Source organism: Colletotrichum gloeosporioides, assembly GCF_011800055.1.
Source record: "Colletotrichum gloeosporioides strain Lc1 chromosome Unknown consensus_54, whole genome shotgun sequence".
Lineage (NCBI taxonomy): Eukaryota > Fungi > Ascomycota > Sordariomycetes > Glomerellales > Glomerellaceae > Colletotrichum > Colletotrichum gloeosporioides.
In genome coordinates this window covers 341,437-366,575 of record NW_025544699.1, presented here as the reverse complement: position 1 = coordinate 366,575, position 25,139 = coordinate 341,437, and the positions used below count along the sequence as shown (strand labels likewise).

Below are 25,139 nucleotides of genomic sequence, written 5' to 3'. Positions count from 1 at the left end.
TAGTAAATACTTATAGATATATTAGGGAAGTAGGTTAACTTTATATAGGAAGACTTTAGAGTTTTTATAAGAAGGTAGTATATAGTGCTTAAACTCTAAAAATAGAACTATTATAATACCTTAAGGTAGTGCTACTAAAAGGATAATAAAAAACTTATTATATATTAAGCTTATTAGGAGTTTATTAACTAAGCCCTTAGTAAGCTAAATATAGGTAATATAAAGGCTTATATATTCTTTTAAGGTTTTATAAGGACCTTAAAAGATAAGCTTTTTAAGTAAGATATTAATTATATTAATATGCATATTATAGCTTTATATATATAGAGATTATAAGAGATTTTAGAAGGGAGATACGTAAGAAGGCTTACTAGCTATTCTAAGTTATATAAGTAACTACACTTAAGCTCCTTAGACTACCCTTATAAGAGTAGCTTATAACCCCCTTAGTTAGTAGACCTAAGGGAGCACTATCTAAAGACCTTATCTTAGAATAACTACTTAGTAAACCTTTATATAAAGCTTAGCTCTAATAGTAAGCCCCTTAATCTTTAAAAAACTTAGTACTATAATTATAAGAAATATAGGTATATATCCTCTAATTATACTAAACTATATATATAGCTTATAAGTAGTAACTAAAACTTAAACCTAAGATAAAGTAGAATTAATATTATTATAGTCTCTTATATAAATAATACTAAAAACTTAAGAAATAAGTAGGTATAGAGATAACTTTAAGGGGTATTATACTAGAAATCACTTTAGTTTCTATAGGGTAGACTATTAAGGGTTAAGCGATTATACTCTAAGTATATAATAAGGTTAAACTATTAGTTAATATAGATATTTATACTATAGTAGACTTTATATAAGAAGACCTTATTGAGAAACTCTTATTAAAGGAGGCTACTAGTATTATAGCTTTAAAGCTAGTAGACTTTTAAAAAAGACTAACACCTATTAGTAAAGTTTATTAGCTTACCTTTTTCTTAATTAATAGCTAAAGCTATTTATAGAAGATTTAGAAAGCATTTATAGCTAGCCTATATCTTAAAAGAGCAGGAGATATCCTTCTATCTAATAACTTAATAAGTAGAGAAGGTATCTATATAGATACCTATACTTATACTTAGTTATATAATTATATCTTATTTACTAAGCTAAAGGTAATAATATAAGAGATTATAGAAAATAGCTAGAAAGCTTATATAATATACTTAATAGGAGCTTTAGTTCTAGATAAAAAAGATATTAATACTCTAAGCGAAGGCTTATTAAATAAGAGGTGTGAGAAGAATATCCCTAAAGAACTTAAACCTTTTATTAATATTTTTAATAAGAAAAATATAAAAAAAGTCTTTAGATTAAAGGGAGTAGTATATTATATTAAGCTAAAACTTAGTAAAGAGCCTCTATATAAACTAATATACCTTATATTAGTAGAATAGCTATAAACCTTTACTAAATATATTTAGGAAATAGAGGTAGCTAGATATATTTACTACTTAACTAGCTCTACTAAGATACTAGTCCTATTTATACCTAAAAAGGATAGTAGCTTATAGTTATATATAGATTATAGAGGACTAAATAAAATTATAGTAAAGAACTAATACCTTCTACTATTAATTAGTAAACTTTTAAATAGGCTTATTAGTATAAAGTTTATTTCTAAGATTAATTTAAGTGAGGTATATTATAAAATTATAATTAATAAAATAGATAGATAGAAGATTATATTTAAGACCTAATATAAGTATTTTAAGTATATAGTGATACTATTTAGGCTTATAAATACTCTAGTAACTTTCTAGGTATATATTTACTAAATACTTACTAACCTTTTAGATACTTACTATATTATATACTTAGATAATATTTTAATCTATTTAGATATTAGGGAGTAATATATTAAAGACCTCTATATAGTCCTATATTACTTAAGGGCTACTAAGCTATTTATAAAACTAAAGAAGTATAACTTCTATTAAATAGAAGTAGATTTCCTTAGGTTTTATATTACCTAAGATAGTATTAAAATAGACTTAGATAGAGTTTAAGTAGTTACTAAATAGCTAGTACTAAAGTCCTTTAGGGATATCTAAGTTTTCCTTAGCTTCTATAACTTTTATTATAAATTTATCGCTAAATACTCCTATATTATAGCTCTTATAAATAGTATACTAAAAGGAAGTTAAAACAGTATAAAGTTAGAAGCTTTCGTTTAGATAGAGGAGATATAAACTGCATTTAAAACACTTTAGAGAGCATTTACTAAAGCTTTAATATTAAGATACTATAACCTAGCGCTAGAAACTAAGGTTAAGACTAATATATCTACTTAAATAGCATCTAATATATTTTTATAGAAATATAATACTATTTAGTACTTAATAGCTTTTTAGTTAAAAAAGCTTTTAGATATAGAAAAACGCTAAGCTATAAAGTAATAAGAGCTCCTCACTATTATAGAAAGCCTAGATCACTAAGCGTAATATCTCTAAAGGCTCCCTAAGAAATTCTTAGTACTTATAAACTATATAGTACTAAAGGGGATACTTATTACACTTATATATAATATTTATAAAAAGCTTATATAATAGGTCTACTACTTATTAATATTTAATTTTAAAATTTAATATAAATTAGAAGTTACTAATCTAGTAGATAGACTATTATAATACCTTAATTATATAGTAGAAGACTTTAGAGTAGATAATATACTCCCTATTTTTAGGAAGAAGCTAAGACTTATTAGCTAGCTATTAGTAATAACTTACTAACATATTACTAAGCTTAAAAGAATTATAGCTATTATAAGAACTTATATTTAAGCTATTTAGTAAAGTATATAAGAACCTTATTAGAAGGCTAGCTCTAAAGTTAAGAGATCCTTACCCTTAAGTTAGTACTACCCTATAAAAGGTACTAATAAGTTATTACGTTAAAGTATATATATTAGTGTTATTACCTACTTAAAATTATATATAGATACTATACTAACTACTTTATAAGAAGATAGTAATATACTAGAAGACTTAAGGGGAGCTAGGATTATTATACTAGAGTAATATATCCTATATACTATAATAAGAGAGCTTATTTAAGATGAAATAGTATATATACTATAACTAAGCGTAAATCTTAAATAGATAGTTAGAGGACTATAAGCTAAAGACCACTTCTATAGAGAACTTATAGCTAAGGTTTACTAAGATACTAGGGAACACTAAAAGTACTAACTTAATAAGAATAATATCTTTTAGTTTAGAAGAAGACTTATTATCCTAAAAGAGAGATCTCTCTACTATAAAATCCTAAAAAACTACTATAATATACTTAGATTAAAATATATAGGGGTGAATAAGATAGTAGAGCTAATCCTATAAAAATTCTATTAGCTATACCTAATAGAAGATATATAGTAATATATTACTAAATGCCTATAATACTAAGGAGTATATATATTATAGTATAAGCTATATAGATTACTATAAATATTAGAATTATTAGTATACTTATTTTAGTAGATTTCTTTAAACTTCTTAACTAACTTATTAGAGAGTTATTAAGATAATAAGATTATATATAATATAATCTTAGTAGTTATATATTAAATAACTAAAGTAGTATAATTTCTAGTGATAATTAAATAACTAAATACTATAGGTTTAATAAGGATCTTATACTAAGAGATTAAATACTAATATAATATACCTAAAGCTATTATTAGTAATTAAGATAAGTTAATTACTAACTAGTTTTAGTAAGACTAAACTAAAGCCTAAGATATAAAAAGGTATATCTCTACTATATAATATCTATAGATAGATAGCTAAACTAAGAGAATATACTAAACCTTAACTATATACCTCTTAAAGTTTAGTAAAAGCTTATATAACTAATAGGTAATATAGCTAGTTAAAACTAAATTCTCTTATAATAATAGTAGATATACTATTATTAGTATATTACTATTTAAGGCTCTTATAGGTTATTACCTTTAAATAATTAATTACTACCTATTAGGTATTAAAATTAGAACCTAAGGGGTTAATAAAAAGTTTAAGAAGTTAATAGAGGTTTACTAAAAGATAGCTAAGAATTAGTAATATATAATAGAAATATAAGCTAAAAATATAAACGCTAAAAGGAAGGCGTAATTATATAAAGTTAGAGATATTATAAGGTTCTTAATAAAGAACTTCTACTTTATAAAAGGTTAGTAAAAACTTACCCTATAATTTATTCCTATACTAATTATAGAGGTTATAAGCTTTAATACTTATAAAGTGTAGTTCTTAGAAAAATATAATAAAGTATATAATATCTTCTTAGTTACTTTACTAAAGCTATAGTATAGCTAAAAGCTTACTAAAGGATAGCTTTTAGACCTAAAAGAGGACCTTAAAGAATAGGAAGTTAAGGATATTATATTATAAAAAGATATACTAATAAGCCCCCTATATTTAGTTAAGTAGAAAAGCTAGCTAATAGAATATAACACTTAGGAGCTTAAAGAATACTTAGTAAATATTTTATAAATCCTTATAGGATTTAAGAAGTAATAGTATAAGTTATACTATAAATAGGATAATAAATAGTATAGAGAAATAAAGAAAAGTTAATTAACTATAGAGAGACTCTAAAGAAAACTACTCTTAAAAGTAATATATAAACCTAAGGGTATCTAATTAAGAACTCTAAAGAAAAGCTATTATATACTTACTAAAGATCTACTAAAAACTACTAAGAATTATCCTCTAAGTTATTTAAATCCTTATTAATACTATTACTATTAGGACTAATATCTATATTATTCTCACTATTACTACTCTTACCCTCTAATAACTTATCCTCCTCCCTAGAGCTAATAAGATTCTTATAAATACTTATAGAGGAGGTACTAATATCTTTATAAGTATTAAGTTAAAGAGTAAGGCTAAAGCTAATATATTTAAGGATTATAACTAAGGTATATTTATAAGAATTATAAAGTATCTAAGAAGCTTAAACCTTAGAGGGATCTTAAGTAGGTAAACTAAATATATAAAGGTTATTACTTAAGAGATACTTCTCTAGGATATTATTAAGCTTATTAAGGAATTAAGCTTAGTTAAAGATATAGCTCTTATCTTAGAGGTATTAAGGTAAGGTATTTTTAAGCTAAAAATAAGTCTACTTAATAAGGTCTTCATCCTTTTTTTAGTAAGTATTCTATAAAGAAACTATTAACTATTAAAGAAAAACCTAATCTAAGGGATTATATACCTTAAACTAGATCTTAAGATATACCTAGGTATAGTTAGTAGTAGTCTCCTTAGCATTTATCTATAGTAGTTAGTTATTATACTACTTAGAGTTAAGCTAAAGCTTAATAAGGTTTACTAACTACTTATAGAGCGATAAGAGAAGTGCCTAACTATTTATAATTATAGTATATATATAGTAGATCTTATGTTAATAATACTTATTAGCTTTAATCTAAGTGGTGTAGTGCTTCACTTAGTTCTAAAAGATTTAAGTACTATTAACTAAATAGTTAGGGATCTAGTTATACTAATAGTTAGTTTAATACTCTAGTAAAGAGTTACTAAATACTTATTTTATAATACTTAATACTATATAAATAATATATCTAGTAGGTAGTATCACCTATATTAGTATAGGTATATACCACTTTAGCAGTTTAGTAGAGCTATAAGGTATAAGAGATATAAAGCTTATTACTACCTAATTAGTTATGCTAATAAGTACTACTATTCTTCGCTAAGTTATTAAGTTTATATAACGCTAGAATATAGATAATTAAGGTCTTAGTATTTATAATAATTAGATATAAAAGTAGTATTAAAAAGGGAAAGCTTTATAAAAGCTTAATAAAGCCTTATAAAATATAAAAGTTATTATAATATAATATAATAAAAAGGAAAAAAAAAGAAACTAACCTTAAGTAGGAAAAAAAATATTACTTTATAGATAGATATAAGGTATTATTAAATAGTTAAAGAGGTAGCTATAACTTTAGATAGTAAGAATAGTAGTTATTTACTATAGTAAGTACTACTAAAGGTGAGAAGGTAAGTATAGTAAATTAATAATAGTAGTTACTATTTAATATTCTAAATAGCTTTATAATATACTTATTTTAGAAGGGGGATAAATAAAATAAAAAAATAAAGTTATTATAAAGCTATTATTTAGAAAAGGCTTACTAAGTAAAAAATAAAATATCTATAAATAAAGAATATAAAACCTACTAAAGATAATTTCTTTCTTTAAAAAATAAGAGAGACCCCTAATAAAATCCTATTTAGTAGATAATATAACCCTAAAAGTAAGATTATAAGACTTATAGAGATAATAATAGTACTAAAGGATAAGGAAGCTTTAGTAAATATATAGTAGATAACTACTATATAGATAATAGAGATAACCTATAATAATAATAGTAACTATAAAAAGCTTATTATAGATAATAGAGGTTCTTACTTATTATTAGTTCTATTCTATAGCGAGGACTACTATAATTAGAAGGGGGATAATTATAAAGGTCTAGCTACTTAGACTAAAAAGGCTTAGGGATAGTTTAACTAGATTAAGCTAAAAGGATAGAGAACCTTATAAAGATAAGGTATAGAACCCTCTATAATAAGGACTTAGTAAGTACTTACTAAAGAGTTAGAGAAGAAGATCTTAGAAGAAGTAAGTAAAAGTAGCATAGTAATACTATACCTACCTTTTAAGTACTTCTTCTATTAGTTTAACCTAACTATAGCCTATAGCCCCTAAATACCTTTATATAATTTAGAACTTCTAAAAAGCTTAAGTTAGTTATTCTTATTATTTATTACTAAATTATTATATTAATTTTATTATAAAGTAAATATAATACTTATATTTTATAGGAGGTACTCTAAAGAGGTTTATATTAATATCTCTTATAGTAGTAATAATTACTTCTCTAAATAGATATTTTAGATAAATATAAAAAGTTTAGTAATTTAGTTTAAGAGAACTAAATTTATTACCTTAATTAGAGGGATAAATTTAAAACTAAGAGACTTATATATTCTATTTAAAATTAGTAATAGCTTTAAATATATCTTTATAAACTAAGGTATTATTTAGACTATTAAAATAGATACCTATCTTCTAAAGAAGACTAATATTAATAATTTATACTATATTATAAGGTTTATAGAGAGTATTATATAGTTAGAAAATAGTCTTTTTACTATTTAGTTTAATAGTAATTACTCTAGCTATACTAATAATCTAACTAATTTAGTTTTTTCTATTTATATAGTTTATAGTTAATTTTTAAAAGAGATCTTAAAGTTCTTTAAAAATAGAGAAATTATTAAGAATATATCTACTAATATTAATATCTAATATAAAGGAGTCTATCCTCCTAATTAAGGTTATAGATATAATATATTAATTTAGTTATATTTCTTAGTTATTATTTTCTTTTTTATTAACTTCCTTAATAATATTATATATAAAGAAACTATTAATCTCTATATCTATAACTTAACTAGTAAAACTATAGTTAGAGTATATAGATTCCTTTATTAATTACTTTCTAACTCCCTATATATATATAATTTTATATAGATCTTTAACTAGAGGTTAAGGGTTAAAATATAAACTAAATATTCTAAAGTCTTTTATTAAGAATAATAGAAAAGTCTTCTTTTAAGTTTAAGTTAATAAAATATCTATAAAAACTTTAGATTATTAGTTAATATCCTATTTAATACTAAAGTTTCTAAAGATATTATCTTAAGTTTAGCTTTTTAAAGTAAATACTAAAGTAAATATTTATATTATTAATTACTAAGTNTTATTAGTAGTTTATTAGTATACTTAAACTTATTATATACTAAAGTATAATACTTATAATATCTAAGGGAATAATTATTATACTTATCTAGATATAATATTATCTTTCTATAGTAATAGTTATATATTTTATATTTATAGAGAGTTTTAGAATACTTAATATTATAGGAAATATATAAATCTTATAGTTTTATACTTTTAAACTTAAGAACTTAAGTTTACCTCTTTATAATAAACTTCTTTTTATTTAATAAAGTTTTAATACTTTAAGAGGTTTATTTATATTATTCCTTTTTATTTAAGTTTCTAAGTTTTTATAAGAAGTTATTATAGTTTTAAATCTCTATAATAAAGTTATTCTTTATAAAATCTATTTTAATTTAATTAAAATATCTAAAATTTTAGATAAGTTTATAAGTAAGAGCTATAATTAATAAGCTTATATTAGAACTATTTAGTTTATTAAAAGTTAAATAAAGATCTTATATAAAATTCTTAATATTACTATAATTAATTCTAGTTATTCTATTCTAATTATTATAGACTTTACTTATAGTTAGTTTATTAAACTTCTAAGTATATTCTTTAGTTTTAATAAAAATATAGAAGGCTAAAGCTATAATAAAAAGACTATTATTAATTATTTCTTCTAAGAGATTATATTAGATCTTCTCTATAAGTAACTATTTAATAAGTATAAAACCTATAAATATTAAATTATTTAAAAAGTTTAGATCCTTAATTATTATTACTTTATCTTCTTTAAAGACTATATTTCTATTATATCTAATTAATATCCTTTTAGCTATTAAGTAGAAGAGTAATCTTATTACTTTAAAGGTATTCTTAAAATTAATCTCTTATAGTTTAAAGTTTATAGCTTTAATTAGTTTAAGGATAGTATTACATACTAAACTTTTTAGATCTAATCCCTTATTAGTTACTTTTTATATAGTTACTCTAGTTATAAAGTTTATAGTAAAAAAAGGGGGAGAGTTAGTTTAAGATAATCCCCTTCTAATAGAGTTAAAAGAAAATAAAGTTAGATTACTAGTTAAAGATATATTAATTTATTTAATTAATTTAGTAGTTTAAGAGAGGTTTAAAGAATAGTTATAAGTAATTATTAGATATTTATTAAGTAGTTATTATTATATAACTATAGTAATTATTAAATAATTATTAATTTTAGTAACTTAAAAGTTAAAGAGATTTTTATAAATAAGGGATATATATTATAATAGCTATAACCTCTACTTAGAAATATTACTTTTAGTAACTTAGTAATCTATTAATTACTCTATAATAATTACTAAACTATAAAGTTAGAGTTTTAATAGCTACTTAGAAATAACTTTACTATCTAGTAAATAGATTTAAGTATTTAGAAAACTTATAACCTAAGTAAAGTAGCTTAATTAATCTAGCTATAAATGCTAAGTACGCCTAGCTATAAAGTGGTGTAGCTGATCCCTTATATAAAGGCGGGATTCAGGCCGGGGTTCAGGCCTCAGGCCCGGGCCCGGCCGACTACCGTCTCGCACCAGGCTACATAGGCGAGTGTTGTCCCGTGTCATTGTCTTCCATTGGATTGCCTTAATAGCCAGACTTGGGGATATTGTAGTCAAAAATTGGAGATAAATCGGCCGTTGCGGCACTATCATCTTTGCCAATGCTATCGCCCTCGATCGAAATATAACTTCAAATTCCGATAGAGAGGAAATATAGTCGCGAGGACACAGAAAAAGCTAGGCGATCTCGTTTTAGGTCAGGAGGTCCTGCTTAAGCGTCCAAAAGCTCGCCATCCGAATCTGGACCTGCCCATGCCATTTCTCAGACTGGGTATGTATGTTTGGATGATTTTCCCCTGGCCAGAGAAGCATTCAAGAGTTGAGACAGAAAATGCCCTTGCCGTGTCTTGCCAGCTGGAAGTGTCCTAAGGATTTCTTTTTAATCTTTTTTTCAAGAAGGCGACTCTTGGCTGCGAGTTACGTTTTGGGTTCTGGTGGTCAACAACAAATACTAATAACATCTGGTGGAATCTTGGTTGGGTGAATGAAGGAGGGCAGGACGTAAAAGAAGATGGAGGGAAAAAAAAAAGGGTACAAAAAAAGGTTCCAGATGGCAAAAGGCAGGGTTTGAACCCATAACCATATTATAACCCCAGCGAACAGAGGGTAAGGGACATCAGGGCGCTAGCACTTGGCCAGATCTGACCAAGTGAGCCATTGACTCCTCCGTTCGCTATTGACTACGGTGGGAGGAACCGGTACTAAGTAGGTCACCGCTTAGAGCAGGCTGCGAGCTAAGGTCACTATCATGCTTTTCAACCATCGAGCTATGCATCGGAAACGACTGTACTGTTATGAAGCTACATAGGTGAAGCATTCCCGTCGCGATCCTCATGTATCCATGGCCAGGCTTGTTTCGTCAGCTTCTTCTTCGTGGTCACTTACGATGCCGCGTCCCGAGCGTGTCGTCCTCTGGAGCCAAGCCATTAGCTTGTGCTATGGAATCTAAGTTATTTGGAATTGTCTCTTACCCCGAGTGTGGTGTAGTCGCTGAGGTCCCCAGTCTCACCGGATGTTGCATCAGTAGATCCTGCTTGAACCGGTGTAAGCGTTCTGAGTTCAACATTTGCGAGCGACGAGGTGTTTTCTCACCAGTGTAATCTGCCTGGGAAGTAGAGACTTCATTTCTCCCGCCAGATTGTGCCGCGGTGCTGGAGGACAAAGCCTCGAGGGCTTCTTTTGATGAATCAATGTACTCACCGCGAGCATCCTCGGCAGCGATACCTTCGGTGGTGTTGTCCACCTTTCCATGCAAAAATCCACCTTCCCGCAGCTTCTTCTTCTCCCCAGCTACCACATTTTCGCCCTCGCGCCCCAACTCCTCATTCAATTTCTTCGACTTCTCATCGTCGTGGCCATCACACTCACAGCCCTCCTGAGTTCCATCGACACCCTCCTCTCCGGACTTCAACGGCTCCTTCTTCCTGCCCGAGCGCCCGGCAACAACATCCTCCCCGAGCTGTTCCTTCTGCCTCTCATCCAGATCCCCTGCATCGGCTCCGCGATTGTACGCAGAGTACGCAGCCGACGCAACGCCGCCAATCTCCTTGTAATCGGGGCCCTTGCCTTGAGCTTGATCCGCTTGATAGTTCGCAAAGGCCTTCTTGGCGTCATCGCCGACCTTGTCCCAGCCTTGCTGGTCAGAAGTCTGAGACGAGCCCTGCTGGTCTCTATTGGCTTCGTCGTTGCTAGCAAGCTGCTTGGCAGTGTTGAGGATTGAGTTGAAGCCCATGTTGGATAAGTTGAACTGAAGAATGGGATGTTCAGAAAGTGCGTTAAGTGAATGCTTATGAGATAGTGTGATGTTAACGTGTGTGAACTGAATTCGAAAGAGCAGAGTCGATTACAAGGTATTTGATGCAGCGCCTTTATACTTGCCATCCAGTCCTCAACTTCTATGTCCGTTTGCATGTTGTCACCAAAACCCAGAGATCCGAGAACGCAGTCTCCCCTGATTCCACCGAACGCTTGCAACACGTCAAAACACATCAGCCATGGCCGACGTGCGTCCACGACCTTTCTTGGCATCACAACTTCCCACATCCTTCTTGGCATCACAACAACACACAGCCCAGCTGAGGCAACCACAACAGATGGATCTCTTGGCGAAGAGAGCACATACAGCCAGCTGAAAACACAACACTACCAGACGAAATCCTTGGCAACGAAGAGAGAAAAGGATCGCCGTTCGTCCAATTGAGACCACGCGGGTTTCGAGGTCGACAGTAGTTGCCTCCCGATGGAAGAGAGCACGGGCGCACGGGGGAACACATCAGATGGCGATTTACAATGTACGACGTGGGACCGTGCCTGACATCAGGAACAACAATCCAGGAACGTCGGCGCTTCGATCGGTGTCGCTTGAGGAGACAGCGCGTTGTTGCCGGTCTTAGACGACCAATGACGAGGAAAGATAACCGACGGCAACGTTACTATTGTTTGCTGTCAATCTCAACGTGAACTTGTAATATGTTTTTATAAACTACTATTGTATATGTGTAGAGTGTAAGGTTGTCCTTCGTAGCCAGTCGCTTCTTCTCATTTGAACTCTGTAATGACTGTACACGCAATCGAAAATATAACCTGAAAGTCGCAAAGTCGCTTTGTTTCTCGTCGCACGCTATGCCGGGGTATGCTAATTTGTTTGTGTAGAATGTACTCGTCGAATACTGATACAGTCTGTGTGTATGTGCTTCGGAAAAAATGGACGTATTAGAAACTGAGAGAATAGGACACGTCAGTCCACACCCCCGTCACTTCGATGACGACGTTGACGATGGTGCTGACTGTCCAAATCGCAATCAGTCCCCAGCCGATCTTGCGTGACATGATCCACTTGTTCATCGGAACGATGAGTAGGAGACCCAAGAGGGTGAGGAGGAGTGTGATGGCTGATATCATCAGGGTGCCTCCGATTTGGATTTCGTATGAGTGATACTTGAAAGGTTTGTCAGGATGTTTCTTGTGTCGATGTTTGGCGGCCTGGACCATCATATAGACGCCGCCAATGCCGATACCGAGGAGAATGTTCAGCATGGGGCCGCCGAAGCACGCGGAGCTACGTTGCTGTTAGTAAACTTTATGCGTCGAAAGGTAACGTTGCAACTTACAGAGCCATCACAGGGTAGCCAAGGCGGGCAACGGTGATGTCGGCAATGAGGTCGCCAACGCTGTTGCCCGCAGCAAAGATGGTCAACCCTAGAAGAGCCTCTGAGATTCCCAGAATGACTCCAACAGCTTTTAAAACACCAACAACCTCTCCCGCAATGGTCGAGATCCAAGCTATAGCTATGATGAACCCCATGAAGCATAAAAGGAAATGGAACTTGGGTTTCTTGTCGGGGCTTGTCGTCATGAGTAGCAGGCCAAGAAGTATGGTAGATGCCAGCAGGGTATATAGAATGAACCTGACCAGCACTCTGTATGGGTGCTGGAAGTCCTCAAACATGTTGGCCCACAGGATGACCACTGCAAACAAGGGGCCCGTGAAGATTTGGATAGCGACAAGCCACCGATTCCACTGACCCGAGTCATCAACAGCGATGCTGCTCTCAGAGGGTAGAGGTGCCGCCGGCTTAACGTGTTGTGGATGGCTCGTGGGTGCCTCAGCGACACGCGCGCCGCTCGGATCATCGATAGCAATCAACGCTGGAGAACCCTTGGGAGAATAGTTGCGCTCAAGGGACGGCATGCGAGAATGCGTCAGGGTGGCTCTTCTAAAGCGTTGCCATTCCGACTCTTGTTCGATGGGCTCGCCCTCAGGCAATGTTACAGATCCATCGCCAGTGGTGTCCAACCCGATCATGGGGTCCACCATGGTATCGTCAGACAAGTCGTCTGGGCTTTCACTCTCAACGACCGGGAGGGTGAGAACGAGAAGCAAAATGCTCGGCACCGATATGGCACTGACGAATCTGTCCCAGTGACTCTTCTGCTGCCACCCTAGGAGTGTAGGAAACAATGTTCTCCAGAAGATGTGAGGGGGCGGCAAGATAGCATATGGCCACCATCTCACCGGCTTCGGTTCGATCACTTCGTAGGGCGCGAAGGGCATCTCCATGCGAGCTGGTCCAGGAGGCAATATGAATTCGGGCGGATCAGGTTGGGCTGCTGGTGTTAACACCATTGGAGATTCAGTGTACCCGGGGAAGGGGGATGCTGGCGAAGAAGTGCTGAAACTTGTACGTCTGCTTGATGGTATTTGGAGGGAAAGCTGGCCGAATGGTCTGGGGTCAAGAGAATCGCTGCCGCCAGTGTCTTGTCGTAGGGGCGCCGCGTCCAACGGAGGAGGCGCCAGATTGCCACCAATCTTGTACGCAGGGGATGGACTTCGATTCCTGGCTTCCTGGGCTTTTACCTGTTGGATCGGGTTCGCTGAGACTGGAGGAGGGAAACGCCAAGGAGAGTGATCGCGACTGGGTTGGCGGGTAGAAACCAGTGAGCCGGGAACATTTCCAGAGGATAAGGCCCTATTCCTACTCTGGCCGAGACCTTCGCCGCCGCTGATGGTGTATCTGCCTGAATCTGAAGGTGGCCCCATAACAGTGCCTGAGTCGCTGTTGCTTCGAATGTTATTAACGGAATATGCTCGCCCGTGCATCGGTCGCATCCTCAAGTTGCTCTCTCTCTGTAGTTGAGCCAAAGCTGATCGAAACTCCAGGGCGCCGACCAAACTGGGACGAATCGGAGTAAGAGTGTTGCGTCTGCGGCCTCGGGGACGGAGAACACGCATGTTGCTCGCCATCTCCGCCACGACGTGCCTGCCATGATCGCTCTCCTCAACCTCGTCATCGCCCTCGTCCTGACCTTCGACTTCAATTCGCGGTCCAGCCTCTAGTGCACTGATATCACCGGCATTCGAGGCGCTGGCGGACGTGACTTGACGATCCTCGTCGTCGGGATCATCCCGGTACGGCTCCGGTGCCAGTTCATCGTATGGATGCCCCCCTGCTCCGTAGACATGCCCTCGTGCGGCTGCTTCCCGGACCCGCCGCTGGCTCCGCCTTTTCGAGTAATAATGCCATGTGACAACGAAGACCACGTAGAATATGTAATAGCAGACCATGGTTATGCACTCCCATAGGTGCAGGTGCCCGTCAGCCAGGAATACCATGGTGAAGCAGACGGCCACGATGAAGAAGCATAAATCGCGGACGTAGGTCTGTCTCCCCACTTTAAACTCCCGAACCAAGGCCATGGAACCGGCGACGACGGCGGTGATAAAGCTTGCAGCGCCGATAAGCTCGCCTACAGCCATGCTGGCGCTGTTGGAGCCCATGGCTGCAAAGGTGCTGAAGACATCCGGGGACCCATTTCCGAAGGCAAGGAAGGTAACACCCGCTAAGCTTTCGCTAAGGCCAAGGATCGTGGAGATGGTGTTGAGATTCACGCTGAAAAAGTCACTGGCGGCGATGCCAATGGTGGTGAAGAGCAGGCCGAGCCAGCAGACGAGTATGGCGAAAGCGACTGGCTGAGCCTTGCCTAGGTTGCAGTAGTACAGGGTGAGATATGAGAGCAAGCCAGCCTCGTCCTCGGCGCAGTGAGCCTTGACGAAGGCACACTGGTCCTCAGCGCGGTGAACATCCCGGCATTCCGTCAGCTCGTTCCTTCTCAGGAGCGGAGACGAGGCGTCGACATGCTGCGGGGCGAAGTGTCGTTCCGTGGCCTTGGTAAAGAATGACCATGTCGCGAGCAGGGTGAGAAGGAAGACTGTCGTATAGAATGGCCGCAAGCGAAGGCCGCTCCCCCTAATCTTAGAGGAAGCTGGCATGCTGACGTCAAATGTGGAAGATAATTGGCTCATAGGAAGCCATGGCAGAAGACTTGTCGCGGGCGCGTGCCTGGTGATGCCGCTCGTTCCGCTGCGGTGCGCGGATGAGGAACGAACGGGTGTCGCTGAGTCGAGCCTCTATGCAAAAAAAAAAAGGATACGCAGGAAAAGCTGCCAGCGGGTGTGAGGTGAGCCGCAGGGCAGAGTGAGAAGATGCATGCGCTTCTCGCCTTCATGTACGATTCATGGAGACTCTGGGAGGCAGCCCGGGAAAACCTGCCCAAGGTCCTAAGGAAACGGCTGTGTCGCAAGTTCTTGGCCAAGATTTGCTGGTCTACGCAAGGTCGATGCTCTGATAGAGCCGAGGACATGCGTGGTAAATCCCCCTCCAACGTGGCTATGTCTCTTTGGAGCGGCAACTTTAAGAGAGGAGGGCGCGTTGCAACGGCAAGTGTAAGAGAGCGGTTCCAATTGGGCTCGGCAGAGAGCATCATTGCGTCACGTGAAGATAACAAAGCCAAGGGGAGGGGCGGCAGCAACCAGGTAAACGTTGGCAGTTGGGACGAAACCGCTCGGGCCCGGGCTTTCAGCTCCCCGCCTTGTCCCGTCCCGAAACGGTGAATGTGACACCTAAGATTTCAGGCACCACCTCTTTATTGTTGTTTCGCGTCGTCGTTGGGGGCGTGTCCAAGTGGGGAAAGTAAACATTGGCGTCGGGCACTGGGCTACCGACGCACATCGCAAACAAATCCACCATCCAACTCTGTCGGACGACAACCTCATCGCCAACAACACAGAATGCCTCGAGTGGCTAACGTACCGCGCGCTGGCAGCGTCAGAGCGACCTCCGGGTCGATGAACGCTTCGCCCTTCAAGAACTCCCCCGTCAAGTACGTTTGCGACACCGCCGATTCACCCATGTTCCCCCGCTCAGCAACGGTACTAAACAATATTCAGAATCCCCCTCAACGACGATGTCGAAGAGAAGGCCCGGAGAGCGCAATCGCGCCATGCTCTGCAAGAGCGTCAGAAGAACGAGCTGAAGGCTGCAGCTGCGACACCTTTGCGCAAGGGAAGACACAGCTTGGAGGATATCGAAAATTCGCCCGGTGGCTCCCGGCCTAAGACGCCAGGTGCCCGCGGCAGTCGAGCCCGAACAGTAGTTGACGAAGATGACGACGATATCGTCGTCAGCGGAAGCACAGTTACGCCTATGAAGCGAGTCCCGATTCTCGCAAACTTCGAAGAGTGGATGAAGATGGCTACGGACAATAAGATCAACGCAAACAACTCCTGGAACTTTGCGCTGATTGACTACTTCCACGACATGTCTCTGCTGAAGGAGGGTGATGGAGTCAACTTCCAGAAGGCCAGTTGCACGTTAGACGGCTGCGTCAAGATCTACACGAGCAGAGTTGACAGTGTCGCAACCGAGACCGGCAAGTTGCTGAGTGGTCTTGCAGACAGCAACAACAAGAAGAGAGACCGCGACGGTGAAGGAAACGAAGGCGAAGAGAGTGAAGAAGACGAGGTTGATGAGGATGGAAACGTTAGGAAGAAGCCAAAGCGAAAGGTATGCGACACTCAACCCAGAGTAGACGCCACAATACTGACTTTGAACAGACGCAACGTTCGTCAGAGGCCACACTTGCACCTAGCTTCTCGTCACTCCAACTCAAGAAGTTCGAGCTTGAGTTCGCCGTGGACCCCTTATTTAAAAAGACCTCCGCAGACTTTGACGAGGGCGGTGCCAAGGGTTTGCTCCTTAACCACCTTATGGTAGATGCCCAGGGACGCATCGTGTTCGACAGCAGTGACGATGTCGGCGATGCGCACACCTCAAAAACAAGAAAGAAGGATACCGCGGCTGATCAGGAAGAGGAAGAGGGTACTCCTGAACCATCCATGGTCGAGGAGCCCGAGCCGGAGGAGGAGACCGAAGACGTAGAGATTGATCTCGGTTCTCTGGGTTCTAAGTTCTTCCCCGAACTGAACATTCTGGACGAGCTTGATGTCTGCCCATCGTTGAAGACCTTTGACCTGGGCAACCCCTCTGGTTCTCTGGATATTCCCTTCCTCAGGGCACCAGAGGACTGGAGAGGTGACCAGGACAAGGAGAAGACGGCTGATTTGCTTGGTGATAACTCTGGCATGTTCATTGACGGTGACAACGCTGCTGGTTTCGATGATGACGATCTCGGCCTTGGCGGATTTGACCTTGGCGCGGATGTCGCATTCGGCGAGGGCGGTGAGGCGTGGGCTAGGGAAGCTGCGCTTGAGCCGCAGATGCGCGTATATGACGCCGGTCTCAACAACGACGGCGGTGAAGGCGGTGATGTTGAGATGCTGGATCAGGACAATGGCGACTATGTCATATCCATGAGCCATGCGCAGAATGCTGACAAGATGCATGAGGACATCCTGGGGTACTTCGACCAGGCCCTGCAAAAGAACTGGACCAGTGCCGAGCACTGGAGAATCAGGAAAATCAAAGACATCAACAAGCCGGCAGCTCCAGCCCGGCAACGCAAGGAGAAGGAGCCGTTCGAGATCGACTTCTCCGCGCCGCTGGATAACAACCTGGCTGACGCGCTGTACACAAAGGCCACCAGCAACTCCGCAATCTCCATGCCAAAGAAGGACTGGATCTCCAAGTCAAGGAACCTCCTGCCTGACGACAAGCACTTCAACTCCAAGTCCCTTCTTAATCTTTTCCTCAAGCCCAAGGCCCGTCTCAGCAAACGACGTGTACTTGGCACCAGAGGCGGCGCCTTCGGAAGCGGCGGCCAGGACAGAGACGTTCCGGCAGGCGAGATGGACGAGGCTTTCTGGGCCAATCAGAAAGAGCCGCTGCATGGCGCCGAAGAGACGGACACGTTGCCGCAAGGCGACTACGACGCGAACTTCTTCCAGGACGACGCACTTCCCTTCGCTGGCGGCCTGGAAGATGAGGATGATGAGTTCGCAGACGCTCGCGAGCACTTCTCGCCTACCGCAGAGGGCGACCCCGGTGTTACTGAGACTGCGGGGATGACTGCTCTCCTCGGCAGCGACGCAGCGACGAATGCCCTGACCGGCGCATTTGGCACGACGCTAGTCACCCAAACGCGCCGTCTGCGGCCAGACTACGTGCAATACGCACGTGTAGCCAAGAGGGTGGATGTCAGACGTTTGAAGGAGGAAATTTGGAAGGGCATGGGCCTCGAAAGCCTTGAAGCTGTAAATCTGAACTCATCCCCGAAAGCAGACTCGACGCTCACTCTTGTGCAGGAAAACCTTCCCACACCAACTCCGCCCGAGGACCCGTCTAAGGACCCAACGCTAAAGTTCACCGATGTCATGAACAACCTCCAATCAGTATACCCCAGGCCGATGATGGAGGACATCTCCACGAGTTTCTGCTTCATCAGTCTGCTGCATTTGGCTAACGAGAAGGGTCTCGTCGTTGAGAAGACGCCCGATCTCACCGAGCTGATGATCAAAAAGGATTGGACGGCCGAGATAACGGCTGGCGGAGACTAAACGATTAGGGAATGCAAAAAAAGGAAAGGAAGCGATGGGCGGATGTGTCTTTGTGATCGTTTGTGCCGCTTAGGCCTTCAGCGGCGTTAATTTGCTTGTAACGACGACATGTTTGATTTTTGCAATGTTCATAATGAATGGGCGGAAAGAATCATTTATTTCACGCCTTCTCTGCTCTCAGCTGCCTCCAACCGAAGGCATCGCGGGCCGAGTGGGCTCGGGAAGTCCTGGAGTGACGTCGTATGTAATGAATGACAATCGACCGGCCCGAACGGTGTGCCTCAAACTCGCATTAAATAATAATGCCTGCATTCCCCCCATCATGCGTCTTGACCGTTTTAATCTGATGATGGGACCTTCTCAAGTTCCCATCATCCTAAAGCAATGCCGCTAGCACACGTTCCAACGGCTGGTCCAATCCAACACCTTGGGTCTGGGAAGGGGAGCTAGAGGATCAAACGTGGCCGCTTGGGTCCCCCATCCGATGAAGGGTGCCTTGGAGGCGACGGATGCGCTGCTTTCATGCTGTGCAGCATCCGACGAAGGGACGAAATAAACAACCTGGATCGCTTACCGACGAAACAAGTGTCTCGGCATTGTGCACGATAGGATGAACACCAATCAAGCAAAAATAGATGCTGCCAAAGTACATGCCAGATTTTGCCGGTGCAGTCGGGCTGCGCTGTCGCCTTCTGGGGGGTCCCTCTCCAAGGAGCATATCCTCCGGGCCGGGAACCACGCTACGCCATAACCCGCATCGGCCGTCGTCCCGTGGCCAGACTAAAGATCTGAACTTGCAGATTGTGGCGCCTGTTGGCCTTGTTTCTCGCTCTCCGAGGTATGGGAATGTGTATATGTGTATGCTTTCTGGGTGGAAGACGGGGATGGGATTTTTGAGTCTGCTTCTGCGTGCGATTTTAGCATGTCTGTGACCTTGCGGCAGCAGCAGCGAGCGGGAGAAATGGATGTGTTGAGCTTGTGTGTGATGCCCTATTAAGAGCCCGGCTTCTTTCCCTCCTCTTCAAGTTCTTGTCCTTCCTTCTCCCCTCTCTGTCTGCTTCACTGCATCTTGTCAACACCATGGCTACGGCCAAACCCGCCTTACAGCATGCTGCGTTCGCCGCTCCTCGATCAGCTTCGCGCCACCACCTGACGCCCATCGTCAGGTCACTCTCGTGATCGCCGTTGAACACGCAGGGTCTAGCGATCGGCGCGAAAACACAGTTACGAGCCAAACAAAAAGGCAGAGACGCGATTCACTGGTTCAGCATGCAGTGTTTATTTACACGGCAAGGGGGCAATGATATTTACAAGGGTCCTCGCTCGGTCTGCCAAGGCTCGGAAAGGCAATCTGCTCAGCAAGTTTTTGGGGGCCGGGGAGGGGAGGACCCCGAAATTTTGAGCACACGATGACGTTGGAGGCTCTGGGAATAAGTGCGAAATGGATGCGGTGCTAAGGTATGAACTGACTTGACCTGCATGGGAATGATGTATGTGCCAGGCGGGGTTCGACCGACACGCCAGACAAAACGAAACAGGGACCCCGTTCACCTTGCTTATTCGCTATTCGCGACTGGGGGAGGACCCTTCCACCTGCACACACACACACACACACACACACACACACACACACACACACACACACACACACACACACACACACCATGTGCATGCCTCGTTGGTTGTTCGTCACCTTATCCACCTAGCGGCCGTCCGCATATGCTCCTCGCTTCGCTGGCTGCTTGTGTGTGTGCCTCAAGCTTGGTTGGGCTTGGGCTCGGAGAACTTGGACGTATGGTGGACAAGAAGTAAAAAGGGCGTCTTCCCACCGCAATTCTCTCATTTACGTCACGTCTTTTCCATCTTGTCCATCTGAGATCATCCTTTTGCCTACTCCATGGTGCGCAGGTCTTGGGCCAGTCACCCATCAACCCGATCAACATGGGACGGTATTTTGTTCGATTTGTACATTTCACTGACCTCTGTCTTACTACCTGGTACCGTATCCTGTTGATGCAGACCTTTTTTCTTTGCACTGTTTATATGATTTTCAGCATCTCTGGCTGTCAGGAAGCTTCACTCTTGTCATGCCATTTTCAACCCAGTTTCCCGTTTCCTTTCAAGATGAACCATATCGTCTGGTCGTATCGCACAACTCATAGCCTTCTTAGGCAAGAAAGAAAATATGCAAGGTCCGCCACACCCAAGAACGCCAATGAGGGGGTTTCCAAATACGCCGCCATAAAGTTTCCCAAAATCAATGCCCAGCAAGATGCCAACTCATGAGGGTATTTCAGATACTCGAACACACCACCTTGGCTGTCCAGCTTCGATAGACTCAACATATCCGCATCGACGACAAGAAGCAGACGAGTGAAGGCTCCTGAAAAAGGCCCCCTGCCCGGCCATAAAAAAAATGCAACTTTCTCAGCGCTCCTTTTCTTCACCGATATCAACAGGTGACTACATCCACTTTGACTTTTCCTCAACGTCTGTTATTCAACAACTCAGCTGCGCGCGACAGCTGGTTCAACCCATCGAGCTTCGGAGTGCCTCTCTCTTGGGCCCCAAGTGAGGTCTGCGAGGAGGCATGTGAGGGTGCATGCGAGGATGCTATCGACCCCTCGGTACCCGATGAGGATGAACTAGACTGGAAACGCAATAGTTGCGGTGGCGAATGGTATCCTTAAATTTTATTAGCTCTGATCCAGTGGAGGGTGAAAGTCTCAATGGAGGGTGAAAATACCATTCCGACCGTTTTGGACAGCTGTGGGCATATGGGGGAACATCGATTTTTGTTCTTGAAGTGGAGGAGGTGGCCCAGCTTGGTAGGGTGGTGGTTGCACTTCGAATACAGCTGCCCGAGGAGGTTGAGAAACTGGGGAATTCTTGCCCTCATTGCTGCACAGAGCATGGATCGGGAGGGGGTTATGGCTAGGCGTCTGAGGATATGATGGTGCAGAACCGGAGGAAGCAGTACTTCCTGCAGAAGGAAGTGGAGGTGGGAGTGAGGTGGGATGTCTCGGGGGTGCATAACCAAAACCATTCATCATCTCTGGCGACCTTGAAGCACCATTCAACGATGGCAACACACCCGAGAATGAAGAGATTGAGGGGAGCACTTGAGTCGGGACAGCCTCGGGGTTGGATTGTGTGTCGGTCCATGTTGGGCGACGACTCCGGCTATGGGTTGTGCGAGGACTTGTCGAGTGCAGGCTCTCGCGATCGAATTGAGTGCTGGTAGGTGAGTGCACCGCCTCATCTGCTGGTTGATGATGCTGCGAGACAGGCGTAGGGACGGCTGTCGAATATTGTGACTCGGATAAGGAGATGACAGAGCCTACACGCTGCTTTCTATTTGGAGGCGGTTCACTTCCTGGTTGACTCTCGGTTCCGCTGCCAGTGCTACTCAAACTTCCTGGCGTTGCGCTTGCACTGCCATTTGTTAGGCGAACCCCAGAGTCGAGCTTCTGACGTTTGGACGATTCTTTGGCTGAAAATGCATTAGTGATGCATGGAAGTGCAAGTAGAGCACAATATCTCACCTTGATTGGCGCTGGCTTGCCTGGCCTTGAAGTCTGCAAGGTATGCCGTGTACTTTCTGAACTCCGGAGTTTTCTTGTACTCGGCCAAATCATGGTTATACTTCTCCTTTGCTTTCAGAGCCGAGGTCTCATACGGCTCCTTTTCTGCGGGAGTCAGGTTCTGCCAATGTTCACCAACCAGTTTGGCTATTTCAGTGAATGTCAAATTGCGGCCTTTCAACTCGTCGCGCATTTCTGATCCCGAGTTAGCTATGTTACCACTCTTTCACAAGACCAAGTTAGCCTTACTGTTGGAAAATAGTACATAGGCAGAAGGAGGGCGTTCTGGCGCATTCTCGTCCGGCTGATAAGTTGTCAGTACACCATTACCATGCACGTCAATTGCTTCACACAAACCTTCGGGTGACGTCGGTATTTGCGCTTAGCTTGAACTGGTCCCTCTTTGGTCTCGGGTCGCGGTGGATCGGGTCGTTGCGTCTCCGTCTTGGGCTCTTCCACGCTGGCTCTCGTCGGCGATACTAGGGACACATCGGGAGCGTGGCCCCTAGAGTTGGCTATGCGCCTCTGCAATTTCTGTCTCTAATGTTAGATTCTCTCGTTGACATCTGAACACAGGCCAGCTCCTTACACGTCTGTGGCCCAACTTGACACCAAGTGCGTCACTGCAATATACGTTAGTCTGTGGTACACATCGTCGAGATGTGCTACTAACAGGTCGGACTCTGTGATGTCCAAAATCGTATCCCACGTGTCAAATCCTTGCTCCAGAAAGATGTCGAGATACTGGGAAATGCCCAGTTCCTGGAAGATGCTCTCAAGATCTTGGGCCATCGTGGCAGTATTTGTGCCTCCGGATTGGGCAGGTTGTTGGGCGGGTGCTCGTGACGTGCGCGTCTCGATTCACGGCAATATACGGTGTTGAGGCTGCTCGGGGACGGCCTAAATTCACAAGCGTTGAAGGTTCGTTTCCGTCGGTCAATTCGTTCCCATCTGATCTAATCGTCTGTTGGAGACGATTCGCGCCAAGTTTCCCTCTTTCGAAGTCGAAGCACTTCTAGTCCCTCTCTATCCAGCAAACGATCATTGGAAATTTCCGACGAAAATAAAAGTCGCGTCCACAGGGCGGCGAGGCGAGGGCGACGAGGCAAGAATGCGATGATGCGCGGGGCGACGAGGACGTGTACTCTCGAGATGCTCTGCGATCCAGGCGACAATATTGATGCGAAAGCGCTGTGGTGGTCGATGTCGATACCTTGTTCGGGAAATAGGCGACAGTCTGCTTTGTCGAGGTTATTAATGGGAAGTCGTTAGGGACGAAGGCATGCGGCAGGTCTGGTGTGGATATACCAACATGGTGGCTGCAGTATACAGAGGGATCTCGATGACATGGTGAAGGAGACCGAGCTCTTGGGTGTGGGACAACGGGATGGACCAAGCAGAGAGGGGCTTTCAAGAATCGGGTGGGATGGATGGATATGTGTGTGTGTGTGTGTGTGTGTGTGTGTGTGTGTGTGTGTGTGTGCATGTATGTGTGTGTAGAGTGTACCGCGTGTTGCGTACTGCGTACACTGACAAGGAAACTGGAACAGTGAAATCGGGAGAGGATACGTACAGAAGAAGCGATGGGGTGGGTTTTCTTGCTTTCTAAGCCTGGCAGCAGTCTACTACAAGCGCATGAAGGATAGGGAAAAGACGGATAGAATTGGCGTTGTCAGAGAGAGAAGGGATGTATTGGAAGCAAGAAAGACGTCGGCGCGTCAGAGTGGGCGTGGAAGTCGTCGTCGTGAATCGAGACTCCGAGTGTTGCTTGTTCAAGGAGAAGGAAAAGGCTGGGTTTGGGGAAGAAAAGACGAAAGGCCCGCCAGCAAAAGTCTTTTTTTCTTGTCTCCCCTGGGGTTATTCGAAATTGGGAACGGTGAAGAAACACCAGGGGGTCCGTCGACGGTGCGAAAGGTGATGGAAGAACGGAGCGCGAGTTTTCGGTCCCAAAGCGTGAGTGACAGAATGACGAGGTGAAGACGGAAGGGAACCGTTTATCGAGGTGCGAGCTAGTACCAGCCCCGCGGTGATCGACGCAAATTGAAAGGTGAGGTCAGAGGTGTCAAAAGGGAATCTGTCGGGTGGGTGTGTATTGAAGTAGCCTCAGACCTCGCCGCAGAAGTGTGATCCGGGGTGGCATGTCTTTTCTTTGCCCTCTACTACTACCTTATTATACTGCATAGTACGTCGGTAGTAGGTAGGTAGGGCAGAAAGATGCTGGATCCGAAGCAGAAGCAAAAGTAGCTGGAAAGCTACCTAGCAAGTACAGGCAGGTCAGGCATGGGCCACCAGAGTTAAGAGGCGGATGGTTGTTTGTGTACCTAGTTCAAGGCACCCAGGGCGACACCGTAAGCTCCCTGGCGGCTGATGACAGAAACCGACTTTTGAGAAGTTGCAGAGGAATCCAGCACCGTCACGACGAGGTTTTACTGGAAGCCCATCGCAGATAAAAGCGGGATTCGTCCAGCAATGGCCATGGAGGGCTTCCTAGCCCATGGCAGACCGGGATGCTCGACGAGTCAGGAACAGGAAACGGCCGCTTGGGGGGGAGGGACTCTGGATACCTGCGAGGGGCGTACCGGTACATGCGTCAAGTGCCCTGAACCGCCTCCGGTAGCTATCCAGCTGCACCTCGTAGCCCGTACGAGGCACCGGTCCAGTCCCTCTCAGTTCAGCGCACTTGAGTCCGTCAGGAATGGGCTGGGCTGGGCTGGGCTGGCGTTGTGTTCTGGTCAACAACGTCCATCCACCCCCTCTGTCACTCACTTGGCACTCTCACGCTGTAAAGGTATTCCGCGATAGGGATGCCCGAAGACTCGCAGTAGACGTCCAGCACTGCTC

General features: G+C 41.8%; 3 protein-coding genes across 3 annotated transcripts; 1 reads left to right on the top strand and 2 right to left on the bottom strand.

Moving 5' to 3' along the window:
- Nucleotides 1-10,253: 10,253 nt before the first annotated feature.
- On the bottom strand, nt 10,254-15,192 carry GCG54_00004610 (putative cation exchanger C3A12.06c; the record flags this gene model as incomplete). The annotated part of the gene is made up of 5 exons (XM_045404656.1): nt 10,254-10,358; nt 10,394-10,452; nt 10,515-11,118; nt 12,171-12,480; nt 12,533-15,192. The coding sequence occupies 5 exons, from the start codon at nt 15,190-15,192 to the stop codon at nt 10,254-10,256; spliced, it is 3,738 nt and encodes a 1,245-aa protein (XP_045262599.1).
- Nucleotides 15,193-15,990: 798 nt separating this feature from the next.
- On the top strand, nt 15,991-18,714 carry GCG54_00004609 (Condensin complex subunit 2; the record flags this gene model as incomplete). The annotated part of the gene is made up of 3 exons (XM_045404655.1): nt 15,991-16,082; nt 16,150-16,765; nt 16,816-18,714. The coding sequence occupies 3 exons, from the start codon at nt 15,991-15,993 to the stop codon at nt 18,712-18,714; spliced, it is 2,607 nt and encodes an 868-aa protein (XP_045262598.1).
- Nucleotides 18,715-21,199: 2,485 nt separating this feature from the next.
- GCG54_00004608 (High mobility group protein B3) lies at nt 21,200-23,090 on the bottom strand (the record flags this gene model as incomplete). The annotated part of the gene is made up of 7 exons (XM_045404654.1): nt 21,200-21,399; nt 21,461-22,207; nt 22,260-22,493; nt 22,548-22,602; nt 22,656-22,832; nt 22,888-22,921; nt 22,972-23,090. The coding sequence occupies 7 exons, from the start codon at nt 23,088-23,090 to the stop codon at nt 21,200-21,202; spliced, it is 1,566 nt and encodes a 521-aa protein (XP_045262597.1).
- Between the last annotated feature and the right edge of the window lie 2,049 nt (nt 23,091-25,139).